Below are 15740 nucleotides of genomic sequence, written 5' to 3'. Positions count from 1 at the left end.
ATTCATTAAAGCGACAGTAATGAGAGCATATTAAAGAGCCAATCACTGTTCCCGCTCAGCTCATTGATAATCAATATTCATGATTAAGTCATTCAGTCGCCATCTCTGCTCAGCCAATCACAAAGCACTATTTAAATATTCATGACCTTGCCCTGGGCTCACCTATGGAAATAAACTATGCACCGTCTAATAATGATGTTGACCCACCTCCTTCAGGGAGCAGCAGCACCTAGTCGCCCCTTGCGTGTTGTTGCTGTGCCCGATCCAACACCATTCTTTCAAAATGTAATTGTAGTACTGTACTGGAGTAAAGTAAAAGTAAAGCGTTATTACTCCATTACTGTACGTCACTGTTCATATGTGCACGTTGTATATAAGAATTAGAGATCACAAATAGTTTTTCAGTTTCTGGGGTTTTAGATTATTCAAAAAAAATATACAAAACCTTTTTCTACACATTTGTTGGCGTTGTATTGACTGGTGACTTTTCATTCTACAACTACAGCAAGCAAGCATTGTTTTCAGAAAATGTGTCTCTCTTCTCATCAGAGAGTTTTTGTTACTGCTAACCTGTCATACCTTTCTAGCAGGGAAAGAGCAGTCAGTTTGAACAGTTTCCGGGCGATTTTCTGTCAGAAATATTGAAATGTCGGCTTGTTTTCTGCCATTTCTTTCACAATGTCATGTCAAGACTCTGTATCCCCAGAATTAATCCTTCAAAGCTGATTTCTTTTTGTATTTGGCTCTTGGTTTTTTCCCTCCAGATGAACCTTTAAGCGAGGAACTGAAAGAAGTGAAAGATGAAGAAAACAGCGAAAGCCAGGACAAGGATGAAGATTCCATCACTGACAATAACAAAGGAGAGGATAAAAGTAATGATGACCAAGACCCAGGTGGAGAGAAAGGTAATGCACTGTAAATATATATGTGTATGCAAGGTTACATAGGTTTGAGTATTTTCCATATGCATGTGACATAATATTCTCTAGATGCGAGACCAATATGAATAACATCAATGCAACATGTCAGCCAACACTCCATCAATCCAAAAGGAAGAACAAACACACTATTGTGATTTCGTTGAAGACACGGCGGGCAACCATTCCTTTCATAGACACGCAGGTTAACTCCATTTATATACGAGTATGATCAGCTGACAGTGTGCGCTTCTTTTTCAAGCAGAGGAAGAGCAACTTGCTGCAAAGACAGACGAGGAGGACACAGGAACATCCACAGTGGAGATGGAAGGTAAAAGCTGATTTGTTCGTATTCATTGTGATTGATTGTCCTGGTGTGGTGTAGTGTCCTATTGAAGGCTGTAACATCATCACAGCACTATGGCGACGTCACGGTTAATCTCTGGGATAGGTTGACTGGAAACTGAATGTTTTACAATCATACAAATGGGCAGTTTTGTATTCAGGTGTTGTTGTTTTTGCCGGGTGTGGCTAATTGTGTCTATGATGAGTTTACCTGTCACTGTCTTGGTTGTTTATGCCGAGCAGACATCTCACATAGTAGCCAGCATTGATATGCATTGGCTGCGCTATACTCACCAAACCATAGATACAAAAAAAAGCCAATTTCTAGTTCTCTGGCTTCAGCAATTCTAATTGGTGTGCAAGGTATATTACAATGTGCTCACCCTTTTACTACATTACTACATTATCTCTCACCAGCGAAAGAGAAATAAAAATGCATTACGCTGACTACAAATAAATAGAGGAAGTAGTATGTTTTGCACATAGCACTATGTTTCACATTGAGGCGTGTGCTTTGCCTTCTCCTGGTTGTCTGTTATAGTGCAGTACATTATTTGGCAACAAATCCCACTTGATGAGACATTTCAGTAGATTATATCACATTGATATTTTCACATCACTCTCTATTCTAGCTGGGTTGTCATGTATTTATATTGTGATCAACCTTTTAAATGGACGATGTTTGTTTGGGATATCCGGCTTTATAATCTCCATTTCTCCTTGGCTCCCATTGTCCCTGATTAAGTGGATTCTCTGGGGAGGTTCACTTTAGGACTGTGAACCCTAGTCACCCTTTGCACGCCTCTGCCAAATCACTAAAGTCTGACTCAGTCTCTCGCCTCCATTTCACTTTCTCTTTGACTGACATTCAATTAATTTAGGGTGAGAGTGAGCGTTCCAAATGGATCTGTCTGAGGTAGCCCTCTCTCCGTCCTCTTTGTGTAGCCATTGGAATACGTCCTACAAACACTGCAGCTTTCCCATCACTGAAACGCTTCACTCCAGCCTGTTGATTGTCTTGCCTCAGCCTGCCACTGCTCTATCAAAGTCCGGGGCGATCAGTGGCCGCTGTGTGGTGACAATGTCGGATAGTAAACAGTGGTGACATTCTTGATTGCAGTCAGATTGCATTTTCTATAAAGGAGCAGGAGCTGTGGACCGAGGGCAGACCGTAACGGTCTCGGATATTGAATCTCATGCAGACCAGCGAAGCCCATCTTAGCCAACCGCAAACCAGCTATTCACAAGATAAGGCCAAATGATTCCTGAGCCCAATACCCTTTTATTAAAAATAATAACTGTAATCAGGCTGGCTGCTCGTGGCCACGGAGGTTAAATCTGCTTTATTGAAAGGAATGATAGAATAGCTCGTAATGACGGGAGGATTGAGTAATGAATCAAACAATTTGATGACAGATGAATGTGAGATTAACACACACAACACACACACACACACGGATATATACATATCACATATCACACATATGGATGGATTCAATACTCTCACAGAGGAAAGGGGGAGGTGGATTCTTCTGCACCTTCCCGCGTTCCTGGTTTTGGTTAATTTTGACATTCATGTACTGTAGATTCATGTTCAAGTGGTTATTTGCAGGCTCTCTCTTATCCATTCTTTGTTTTCCCTCACGTGCTCTCTGATGTGTAGACAGGAACAGGGATTTGGTGACAGATTGGGATTAAGTGAGCTTTGTGTTGTTTTTAGCTTTCAGTCACCTGTAAGCATGGAAAACGATTTAGAGAATGTATCACAGGGTAGTTATTAGATTAAAAAGTAGTTTCTTTCAAAGAGATTACCTATGTTTTGTGATCATGTGGACCAATTAGCAAATTTTCAAAACAAATCCATATATCGAAGAGTAAATTAGTCCTGAACAAATGAACAAATATTGCTATGACATGTTCCCCCACAGTGATCAATAAATACTAATTAACCTGTCAGCGCACTGGAAACCTTTGAAAAGCGAAATTATTTTTTCCCCCATTGCTTTCAAGGAGAACGTGCTTCAGACATGCAATCCAACAGTGCTAATTACAACCAAAAATAAAGAAGCAAGAATAATAAAGCTCAAGAAAAGTGGGGAATTCATTTAAAAGGAAGAATTAGCTGCTCCTTCGATCGTTTCTTTCCTTAGTATAAATGCTTTGACAGTTGTCTCTGTGTTGTTGTGGCGTTGAATGTTCAGTTGTTTGCACGTACACACTGTGTACATAATAAGAGAATTGTCAGGTTGCAGGATGTGTCAGAGGCAGATACTTCCCCCACATATACGCTCCTGCATGTTCGTTGCCTTTACACCTTCACTTCCACGTGCTCACAGCTGTCTGCAGTGCCTGTTCACACCAAGCTGTCGCCACATAGCTTCATATTGCACGTATGCGCGTGTGCCTATGTGTGTGTGTGTGTCACAGTTGAACATCTCAGTCTGTTAAATAATCCAATGCTGGAGGAAAACTGCTTTGTTGTGTCTCATTGGCACCCATTATCGTGTCTTACATCCTACGCACATTTCCTATCTATAGGTCACATTAGATGAAGCGGTAGAGTGCTGCTTAGGTGCAAAGCTGATTGTGTAGCGATGTAGCTACCACACCACGGCATCTGTTGTTTACATTGGAGGTCTGTAATTAAGATACAGTTAGTATTTAAGCAATTAACTGCGATCCACTTACACTTACAAATCACCAACAGCAAAAAAGCACATGCTCCAAGCACACAAGCCTATGCAAACACAATATACTAAGGATTATATATAGATCTATAGAATATTAATTTTGAAGTGGAGATCTGCAAGGTATACACTCTTGAATTTTTCTAATCAGGCTCCTCTTCATAAATCATATGTATCGGAGATGTGCCTGCACAGGTAATGAGATTCTCTGATATTAGTCTGATATCTGGGCGCAACCAAACCTCATCAGAATCCATGCGTCCTTTATTTACAAATATTTTTTAAGGTACTTTAAGGAAGAAATTGAGAGTATTTTGCGGCTGTTTGGAATATCTATCTAACTAGCCTCTCTCCTCTAACAACCGCTCCAGTAAGCTCATGCAGCAGCCATAAATTAAAATAAGGCTCCCCTTGCCTAAAGCGAGGAATAAATAAATCTGAGTTGTGAACAGAAATTGTTTTTCCTTCATGCGGTGTGCTTCTCGCGCTGTAGTCGATAGCTATTGTCTTAGCTCCAAAGGTAAGATTTAATGGCTGCAGACATTTAACGCCACAGTGCAAACAGTAAGACATCCTTCTCTCCAGTCAAACTTTCACCCAGTTCTTCCTGTAAAACCTTAGCGGCTTTTGCGATGTCCCAACACGAGCCTGGATGAGGTTTGAAGGGGCTGTGATGATGTTTTATATATGTCAGTTTAGTTTACTCTTTGCCTATTACTGATAAAGCCTTTTTTTATATAAAGATGTCGCCAAAAGACAAGGCTGTTTCATTAATTTAGCTGTCACTGTGCACCAGAATATAGAAATGCTGACAACCTTGCAATTGTTGCCCAGCTGTCGAGGGTGCTTAAATCTCCAATATATCAAAGTTCTTTGTATTTCCTTCCCCTTTGATATGTGGATACTTTAGAACAACGGCCTCTGCCTGAGCATAGCTGGGTGCAGGCCAGAGGGGCGTGTAGGGGCCAGACTGTACGAGCACACTCAAGCCAGGCAGCCAGCAGAGAGATGAAGAGAAAGAGGACATGGAGGCAGACAGACAGACACAGACCCAGCAGGCCCTCATAACAATCTCAAGACAGCAGATACATAGACGAGGCACCATTACTCCAGCCCAGAGGCTACTGGGGCCCGTACTCCCACTTCTCCTCTTCCTCAGCTTAGACCGGTTTTCTTGTCCAAAACATCAGAAAAGCAATAGCAGACCGGTGGAAAGTTTTCACTTGGTTTTTATAGTCGGTTGCTTGATTGGTTTGAGAGCAACAATATGTTCCCATCTCCAAATGTCTTCCTCTCGGCTGGGATGTTCTGTATTAAGTATTGATGCCAGTGGCTGCTTTGCTGTATTTAGCAGCGACTCTGCCGTATTCACTTACAGCTCGCGGCTCAGTGACCACATTCACAAGTGCCACACAGCGGCCGAGACCCCATACGCCTGTCATGTACCCAACTCTCTCCCTCGTAAGATCCACAAACAATACAAATGGAGAAGCAGTGAATTCACTCCCAACAACTGACTTGGGAATTGGTTTTACTTTCTTGTCTGCAAGTTTTATTTGGGGGGATGTTATTGATTCCAATGTATTTTACTCCCCTAGTGGTACAGCTTGAGTGTAAGAGAACAACAAGCAGACATAAATGGCTCTTCTGAAGGCCAGCAGATTTGCTATAGGCACTGTGAAAGCACAGTTGCATCAGTGGCCCTGTGTGGTCGTCCTTTTACATTAAAGTACAGAGAGGAATTTCTAATACTAACTATTTTTTCTCTTTGAATTGCATTGGTTCAGTCTTCTCTTCCTGCTTCACATTCACGCTGCTTGTCTACAATGGCAAAAGGGATTTGAGGCTTTGCTTAATTGGTTGTTTTGTGCCCTTTTGTCTTGGTCTTTGGTGAACCATGGGACACCGGTGATGTTAATCTAATTTTGGAGAGCTATGTGGTCTTTCCTGTGGGTAAGAGTTGTCAGCACACAATTATCTGTTGGCATAGTATTGTATACTGTAACTCTGAGTGGCTCCTCAGGGAGCAGCTGCCAGTGGCTGCACACATTAGCATGAGCGTGAGTGTTTGTATCTCTTAATGCTGTAAAAAAATCAAATCAAGGAACAGCACCCACACCAATCACAACCCTGTTGCGACATTGTGAGAGCATTTAGGAGACTTACCACAGACTTCATGGCAGCTTTTATTGTTGAAATCCCATCCCAAACTACTCGGCTTTCCCCCCTTATCTCAGGTCACAGTTGTGTCCCTGTTTCTTTGTTGTGTCGAATGCAAAACACAGCCACAGTTCAGAGATGCATCTGTTGGAACATTGCTCTGTGCAGATGTATTTGAAATAGTGAAATGTTTATGCATCTCTCTCCCAATCCTGTCTGCGGCGTATCTGGTGCTTGAGGTGGTGGAGTGCCACTTGTCTGTCTGCAGAGTCAGGCCGTGGATCTTCAGCTCTCGTTCTGTGGTGCCATGCAGGTCTCCTGGGAATCCGCCATGATTGCTTTTGCATACGCGCATTAAAAGTCTGTTGATGCCTTCTGCACCATCGTTCCTCAGTACGGCAGCGCTCTGATTTTATACTCCTGGTATTGATGAAAAACACAGACCTCTGTTCATTTGGTGGGGGATGAAGCATAGACCACTATTGTGCACAGTGTCCATTATGTTGGTCACCTATGGCCCTGAAGCCTGCCTCAAAGAGAGGAGGCCTCTGGTATAATAGGCTAGAGGGGACACACTTCTCTGTGCTCCTTTGAAGCTCCTCTTTTGATCAGCTCTCTTATCCCGTCCCCTCCCCTTGGCTCACGGAAATGAATCCGCTCTGCACATAGATGAGATTTGTCAGCCAGCAGAGATGCAACATATGTGTGTATTTGAAAAGTCTGGAACACGTTGTTTCCTGCACACACACATACACAGATGAATAGAGACCCACAGACGATGTGTGATCCCCGCATGGTTTTTCCTGTTTCCTGAAGGCAGTGAGAAAGTTTTGATGGCGGAGTTGCTAAACCCAGTGACAACAAAGCTCTCAATACATGACGGAATGTAAAGGGTTTGCATTTGATTAGTTGTACTGTGAGGCTTCCATAAGTAACATTTGTATTTTTCAAATGCGGACCACAATTCAGTTTACTGTTCATGAGGAGCTCTATTCAACCTGTGAAAGGCACCCGCTGAAGAGGGTGTGTGAGGCTGTGTGACGTCCTTCATCAGATTGTGTGTGGGAGACTGAGGCCTCTTTACATGAACAAAAGGGTTATTGATCTTTACACATTGGCAGTGTGAAATACCTGAAGAGCCCAAAACCGACAGACTGAAATTGAAATTGATGTAGTGAACACAGAAATCCAACAATATGATGAATATGATGACTTTTCTGTTCGGTACAATGCTATATCCTTGTAATTTTATTCAAGCAAGTGTACAGCTTGGGTAAATGTACTGAAGTCCCTTTCAAATATCTCCATTTTGGTATGAGAGTGATCCAATAGTAATACGTTGCTCACATTTTGATTCTCTGTGTTTCTAATTACGTCTCAATCAGGCCCGAGCTGGGCTGCTGACACATGTATTATATATTTATGCTCCTACTGAGCTGTGCCCATAAAGCTCCTCTCATGTTGACCTTTCAGTGATAGACAGCCGCCCTGCCTGTGCTCCGGGTTTTCATTGCAGTCTAGACGAGCGCTTCGATTATATTGAGCATTCCAGTCCACGATCTCCTGTGGAAAACCGGGAACTTTCACTTCGTAACCTGCAAATCAGTACGTTGGCTTGAGTTTTGTCCTTGGTGACGCACACAAACTGTTCCGACATTCTCTTGCAAACAAGCTGCTGGTCCGGCTTCACTGACTCGTGGGGTTCAGCCGATCACTGCGTGTCAGATGTACCAAACCTTGTGGTTCAAGTAAGCCACAATAGGTAGTGAGGGAAGAGGCAGGTGGCTTCCCACAGTATGGCAGCTAACAGCACAGGGAGAGTCTACAGATTATGTAAAGTGATTCGCCAAGTGATGAGAGAGGAGCAGGTCACCGCTGACAGCAGGTTTAGCAGGTATGTAGGTCACACAGAGGGAGGCCTCCTTTGCATTTTCCACTTCCATGTCTATTTTTGTGTTGTCTCTCAGTTCCTCACTTAATCAGTTATTCACTTCCTCCTTTCATCTCGGTGTGTCTCTCTTCTTGCTCCTTTCTCTTCTTTATTCCGCCGCTTTTGAACAAATCGGCGGAATAAGAAAGATGAAGAAAAGAGATCGAGAATAGGAAACACAGCCAGTGGAAATTAAATATTGACTTTCGCTATACCTTTCAACCAAAGCCTTTGCCAGTGGTCATATGTGTGTGACCTGTTCCCTCTCACCAACGTCTTCACTCTCCCAAAGCAGATGGTGCCCACTTCTCCTTTCACTCATTCCCAGCCCTTTTGAGTTTTTCTCATCTTGTCAAGCATGTCCCGGGTCCCTGTAATGAGCTTGGGTCTTTTCAATCGCTTTAAAAAAGGACCCCGACCCAAACTCGGTGCCCCCCTACAACAGCCAACAAATGGAAGGTTACCCAAACCCGCAGGGACGCACAATGCCACTTTACCCCGCAGCCTTTTCTTTTGTTGGAGAAAAGCCGAATATTTAATGAAGACTCTTGGCTTTTCACAAGCAAAGCAATAGTGAATGGCGGTCACAGCGTTTACCGGCTTGTTTTCATCTCCCCGGCTTGCAGGTCACAGCTCAGTGCTCTTTAATTGGCTCAGGTTGTCGAACAGTGTACCACCTCATGGTAAAAGAAAACTCCGGCCATCAAAACCCGACCCCGCCACAAAAACATCCTTTCTTCCCACTCGGAGAAAGGCGGCTGGTACAGCGAATCAATTATCACAATCCTGCACTACAAACATTAACATATGAAAATGGGGCACTTTCCACATTTACCAGCTCATTAGTTCTTTTGGTAACGCTCTTGTTGAGGTCCGCCCGCTCTTGTTTTGCTTGGGCAGAGAGATGTCTTTAATGATCTGTGCAATACGAATATCAGGACCAAGGCCATTAGTTCATGCAAAGTTCAATGAGGGGCTCTTTGATAGTTGTTTAATATACATGGCCTACATGAAGATCAGGCTCAAGTCCCTGGTGGACCACCCGGTCTGAGATTAATTCTGCCCTCGTCTGCTGAACCGAGTAGCACTTTTCACCAGCTGCTGGCATTGACCTTGACATTGTTTTTCTTTATCATACTCTCTCAAGATGAAGTGCTCTTGAGCAAGGCCGCAGCACATCCGCCAGCGTTCACACGCAACAGAGAATAAAAAGCTTTTACCAGCTATTACATCGATTCAGGGAATATGGAGACTGGCTGAAAGGGATCCAGCCGGTAAATGTTTGTCAGTTGTGGTGAACCTTTGTTGGTCGGTAATGTGGTGATATTTTAGCAGTCAATACGGAGCGGCCGTTGGTTAGTGAAGGGTGACGGGGTGTTCTGGTGCTCGCACACAGAGGTTGTGATCGGTCTGGTCCACTTTTTGAGTGAGAGCAGCTGGATACCTGTGAGCGGGCCGAGATCAAAAACCAAAGGCCTGTTCTGAGCCGTCTGCCAGTGTGCACGCTTTGGGGATCAAATGGAGAGGAGAGATGGAGAGAGATTCTCTTGGGGGAACTGCCACTGTCGGGTTGAAACACTTTTGCACCTCCGCACCTCCATCGATTTTTTGCTTCTGCCAGAGATGTGGCATAAAAGGCAGCGCGATGTCCTGCGGCTCAGATTTGGCCGTGCGACAAAAGGATCCTCCTGTTCTGACCGAGAGGAGTCTGTCTGGAACATTAAGCAGAGACGGTTCCCATGCTGCAGCGTGTGGGACCGACAGGAAAGGTCCAGCCTGTGGACAGACTCTGCACCTGGAATAACAATATGAAAAGGAAAAACTCCCGCGGATCACGACAAATAGTGGCTTTCCTTCAAGACCATCACAGGAAAACTACAGTTGATCAGATATATAGGCTGCCAAAACATATCTGAGCCCCATCATCGCCATTTCAAGCTCATTCTACTGTCTCTGAATTGTGTGCTGCAGTGTACAATGCTGACCAACAAAGAGCTTAACTACCTCTTGTCTAATAAATTAATGGAAGGTGGGGGAGGTAATTTTCTGCTTGTCTGAATACAAGGATGACTTATGTCCAACTCTCTCCTCGTTCTTCCCTGCTTTGTCTTAGGAGCACAGATGAGCGCACACACACACACATGAATACATTAATATGCGCACGCCAAAGCGCACGCATATTCTCACACACACTTTGGAGTCACTGACAGGCTTTGTCTGCAGGAGGCTTGGGGGCTGAGGTGACAGGAGGATTCTGCTTACACAAAGAGCTGATTTCAACACAAAACGGCGACGCTTTCATTTTCAAAGAGTTCGGGGCGAATGTGCTTATGACCCCAGTGTGAGTGTATGAGTGTGTTTGCTCTGTGTGTGTGTGTGTGTGTGTGTCTGTGTGTGTGTGTGTGTCAGTGCGCGCGCTTCGCAGATAAATGTTTGTAATAAAACATTATTTTCTGAGGATCCCCTCAGGATAACACAAGTTTATTCTATCACAACACCACCTCCGAGTCCTTGGTGCCGCTTGGAGAACGTCTGATGTAAGCTGCACACTTTCCTGCTGAGTTTAGTCAATTTGATCGACTGTTTTCCTCGTCTTTTCCTTATCAGCTCTCTGTGGACTGCGCCTCTCCTTCGCCTGAACCTTGACAGAGGCCGGTTATTCCTCCCTCTCCTCCTCCCCCCCCCCCCAGCCTTGTTTATGTGTTTGTACCCACCACGCTCACATCATCCTCTAAATGATGGTACCCTCTACTGTCAGCACACAGGAAGCAAATTAGAGAGGGAAGACGGGTCGGCATTGTTCTTTTCTGACCTTCCAGCAGGCAAAGAGGCTCGGGGCCACAATCAGTTGGAAATCTGTGCATTTGTGCTTCTGTGCTCAGGGGAGTGGGATGAGGCCCTCTTCTATCACAAGATCAGGCACTTTTATAATCTTTAACGCCCATGACGTGTTTACAAAAAGGAGGCGTTAATGCATGATGTGTTCATGCATGTATTGAACAAAGTGTGGGTAAAGACGCCTGATGCAGGAGGCGGTGGTGTTGCATGTATGTATCAGTTCCAAACCGACGTTGTAGCTGTTCCTTTGTGACGTCAGCATGAGTCGAACTAGCTCCAAACCCACTCCAAGCAGATATGTTGATTGATCTAGAACCGGAGACGATTCGATGTGCCTGGTTACGTCTGATAAAATATATCAACAAGATTCTGCGTTTGCCGTATTGAAGTCAAATTCAGAATTTCTGCTGGCTTAGATATGTTTGGTCTTTCAAATTGATGTGTAGCAGTTCTCTCTTTGTTCAATTGTCCCAGGTCGTCCTGCTGGCAGCCTACAGATCAACATAAGGGCTGAGGGAGTGTGTTACACATTAGCTGTGCTTTGAGCTGACAGTAATTTGATGATGAACTAATACTCTACGCTACAGAACTGGATTAGAATGTGGTTAAAAACATAAATTAATGTCATTACAAAAAAATCAACACACACACTCATTATAATATTGTTATCACCTGCTTGTGAACATTAACATTCAACGTGTGTAACGCATCTAATTCCCGTGTTGCAGATGACATAATGAATCCTGAAACGACCGCAACCAACACCAGCAATGGAGGTGAGTAAAGATCAGCATTTCCTCCGTGAACTCTCCCCTCCAGCCATTGTGATGCACCGCGAGCTGCCAAACACACTGAAACGAGCCGAGATACCCAACAGAAGCCTCCCTGCTCCGTGTTTCCATTTCTGTTCCTGCCACTCGCAGGTGTCAACATACCTGCCCGCATCTGTAACACACTGCAGCAGTAGGGTTGTGTGGGGATCCTGCTTAGAATTGAGATACAAAACATCATCAGTACCTCTGCTAGGACGCTGCTTTTCTGCTGCTTTTCTGCCTGTCCATCTGTTTGTCAGCTGGGATAGAGCAGAAGATCTTGTTACATGTATTGCATCTCCTCTTACAATTGTTGGTCAATCGTCACAAAATTTGAGGAGCAGAATTTCTGATTCGAGCCAGACAAAAGTTCTATCTTGTGTTTTGTTTTGCTGTAACTGGCTGCCAATTTGATATTTTTGCGGCTGTGGCTTATTCCCTTAAAAATCGATCCGTCTCATGAATGTAACCAAATTTGGTGCATTCACTATTGCTACACTACTAACAAAAGAAACATTAATCGTTAATAAACTGATGGTGGCGCTATCACAACAGCTAAATGTTGTCAATAACTTAAGTGCATTCATGGTCTTGTCCAGAACCTGTTAAATGTCAACATTGGGAGGCTAAGTCATAGCTGCTCGGTCTTGGTGGGTGTATGCGCTTGCTGGATTCCCCCTAAGACTCTCACGTCTCACAATCCTCAGTCTGATCGTTTGCATTAGCTGCTTCCGCTCCCCGTAAACATGGATCCCCGGGATCAGCAGGGGAGAGGAACCTGATGCTGGTCTGCATGGGGATGAGCTGCAACAGATTGCTCCATTGCCGTCAACACTGCTTCTATTTTTGCTCCCTCCCTCTTACGTTCTCCTCTCGTTTACTCTCGTCTAGAAGAGATGAAGCCTCAGATGGGGAGTTCAGAAGAGCCTCTTTCAATTCCAACCGACAGCATTCAGCCCAAAGGTAAGGAGGTGGAGGAAGCACTCTCAGCCGCTCACTGCCACACTCGTATCTACACACATCTCTATTTATGAGGGGAGTCCTATTAGTGGCTACAGCTGCTGAATTAAAATTCACTTCAGCCGGAGAACGCTCGGCACCGCGCTGCCTCCTTGTCTGCCTCCTTCCAAAGCTCATCCAGTCCTCTCCGTCTGTCCCCGTCTCCTCTCTGCAGGGGCGGCAGGCAGCGCGTACGTGCTCCTCCAGGGCCAAATGCATTTGTAAATCCTCTCTTCCCATATCAGGTCCTCAGCTATGACCCTGATATTTTGGTATAAGGGTGTCGGCATGTCTTTGGAGATTGAGTGTGATAAATTACCCCCAAACTCAACTATCAGACATTTAATAAATCAAGTGTGCAACACATTTTTTCTTAACATGCCGGCAACACAGACTGCAGGGACAATAATCATGCCAATAAATCATATTTGATAAGGATAGCACAGTGTTGTTATTCACAGGTCTCCATCGAGGTGCAGGGTAACAAGATGGTGTGCAATTTAAATGTGGACATCCATAGAGAGTGCTGTGAATTTTAAGCCTGCATTTGTACTGTGTGTGACTCTATAAAGCTGTTGGGGCCCAAATATGGGATTTGAATATGGGCAGCCAGCAGGATCCAGGCAGAAAGAAATCATTAAAAATGTTGTGAACATATTGCTCGAGTTTGAATAAACAGGACAGGCCAGCAGCTTCTGAATTAACTTGGCAGAAACAAAGAGGCTGGTTGGTGCAGAGAAGAAGAGAAGCCAGTTAAAGTGCCAGGGAAGGGAAAGCACTTTGTCAAATAAGCGTGTGGATTTGGCCGGGACGCGAACACAACTAAACAGGTTTACCGCGGTGCCTCACACTGAAACTCACAGCTCTGCAGGTTGTAAGCTCAATGAATACACATCATGGATACTTTCTTGGCCGTCGTTGGTTTCCTTTCATTTCCGTACAATCCTGCATCCGTAACAGTAAACAGTCTTGCCTGCATTCTGTTTTTTCAAAGTTCCATTATTGTTGCAGATGTAAATGCAGATAGATGTGAAAAGTGTGCATTGTATCTTCTTGTAAGCATTATGTAACGTTGCCAAAATGCAGACTGGATGTTCACTGTGAGGGAAAACAACAACGTTAAGTTCCAAGTTTGCTGATTTTCAATTTGTATGGAAATCAATGTCTGGTTGAAACGTAGGAAAATGCCTTCAAATATGGGCAACAGATTATTTAAATGTGCCATTTTTGGGGGTTTGTGTGGCTTGTCAGGTGTGAACTACAGTTTGTTGTGCAGTGTCGGTATCACACAGCATCGATGTGATTCAGCCACTGTAACATTTCTGCTTTATTTTCCGGTCCAGATCCTGTTGAGAAGAAAGAATGACCAGCTGAGGGACGGACAATCAACCTCATCTGACAGCCAGCAAACTGTGCGAAGGCCATCCACTCTGGTGTCAGAGCTGCCCACCCATGGTCCCGGGGGCCCCTGACACTGGCCCAGGAGAACCAGATCTTCACGAGATGCTCACACCCCTAAACTTTCTTTAGTCTTTGCCCCGCCCCCCCCCCCCTCGCTCATCCCTGAAGTATGTATGTATGTGTATGTGTCAAACCTTACTATAGGACTCGAACATATCAACCAGAAAAGATGAGCCATACCTCACTGTGTGTTAGTCATACACCATTTTGCCAGCTGGGTGAGATGAGAACCCGTCTGTTTATTTGATCTGTACCCACTGTGAGAGCATGCTGAAGCTGTCAGGGGACAACAACCACAGCTCCTACATGTTGATGCTCCAGGCTGGGTGATGCTTAACATCAGCCGTCCCCGTGTTCCTAAAGCTCAAACCCCAGCCGTGACTGTCATGATGACATTCAACAGGGGGAAACCTGACAACACCCTGCGTTTGTAAGCCTCTGCAGAGTGCAACATGCCCGACATCTCTCCTCACACATCGCTGCAGTCTCAACTCCCCCCATTGTTTAGTCAAATCAGCCAATACCTTAATGCAGGCTGGGGTCTGTTAAGGCGGCGTGCCACTCCCAGGCTTTATCCATCTAATGACATTACCGATCACCTCTGATCTCAGCAGCAGCTGTAACTGCGACGTAACTCAATTTAGCAGGAAACTGTTCATTAACATCAACGCAGACCTAAAGAGGGTGTGATTAGCTCTTTATTTGCCTCCCTTTTCTTTGCTGTTTTGCCGTGCATGCTGGAATTGCTTTGAACTTCACAGACATGAACACAAATTAGTCTTTCTCGCTTTCGCTTGTCTCTTTGTCAGATTGTCTATAATTGTATCAAGAGAATCTGCCTTATTTCATATCGAATCACAAAAATCATGATCTCAAGAGTTTGATGGAGGAGGTCCAAGTGGAAATTCTTGGTTGTGTATTGCTTGCAGATTTGTAATTTTAAGTACAATTAATGGCTTAATACCTGTTGTTAATGGTTTTTTGGTTTAACTGGAATTAATCATTTGGTTTTCTTTCAAATGTTGCTATGAATCAATTACTTTTTAGTGGTGCCATACTAAAGGTCAGATGAATTAAGTTCTATGAAAATTTGCCTTCATACTTTGATGTTTGCTTTGCTAAACTATAACAGAATCAATGAATAAAGTTTAAGGTGGACGAACGCCTCAGACTTCAGTGTCCGGGTTTCATTTTTTTCCCCCAGATATATTCACAATCTGCCGACTGTACAGTGGACGTCGCCTCAGCTGTGTGTAGTGCGAGGCTGCATGCAAGAGTGATCAAATGCGTGTCTATGGTTTGACAGAAACAATTAGTCTCCCGTCAAACCAGTGGAGATATCTTAGCTGACCCTTTAACTACCAGTGTCAAAGCACAGCACAGCTTCTATTACTGCATCCTATTTTTACCAAGAGTATCAAGGAGTAATCTTTTGATTTTGCAACTAAACACGTGTAGTTTCATTAAAAGTATAGCTCAAAAAGCACATTATACCTATTCAGTATATGGAACTATTATATAGCTTTGATTATGATGCTTCAATGTGCAACAATACATTGATTCACTGAAACGCTACCTTGCTGCAGCACCG

The 15740-nt window shown here is 44.1% G+C and overlaps 1 protein-coding gene across 4 annotated transcripts in view; it reads left to right on the top strand.

Moving 5' to 3' along the window:
- The window catches only part of macrod2 (mono-ADP ribosylhydrolase 2), a 380406-nt gene extending 365086 nt beyond the window's left edge, over window positions 1-15320 (top strand). Inside the window, exons 14-18 of one of the 4 annotated variants that reach the window (XM_076162202.1) lie at window positions 765-905; window positions 1183-1248; window positions 11606-11653; window positions 12584-12652; window positions 14032-15320. In XM_076162202.1, the coding sequence (XP_076018317.1) occupies window positions 765-905; window positions 1183-1248; window positions 11606-11653; window positions 12584-12652; window positions 14032-14054 (347 nt within the window). In that variant the 3' untranslated portion in view covers window positions 14055-15320. Of the gene's footprint in view, window positions 1-764; window positions 906-1179; window positions 1249-11605; window positions 11654-12580; window positions 12653-14031 lie in introns of all 4 variants that reach the window. The other 3 variants (XM_076162186.1, XM_076162194.1, XM_076162177.1) reach the window with 3 other exon arrangements.
- Window positions 15321-15740: the final 420 nt, after the last annotated feature.

This window comes from Genypterus blacodes, unplaced genomic scaffold (assembly GCF_046128005.1).
Source record: "Genypterus blacodes isolate CSIRO-AG114 ecotype Tasmania unplaced genomic scaffold, CSIRO-AGI_Gbla_v1 ptg000012l_1, whole genome shotgun sequence".
Lineage (NCBI taxonomy): Eukaryota > Metazoa > Chordata > Actinopteri > Ophidiiformes > Ophidiidae > Genypterus > Genypterus blacodes.
This window is presented reverse-complemented; position numbering and strand designations above follow the sequence as displayed.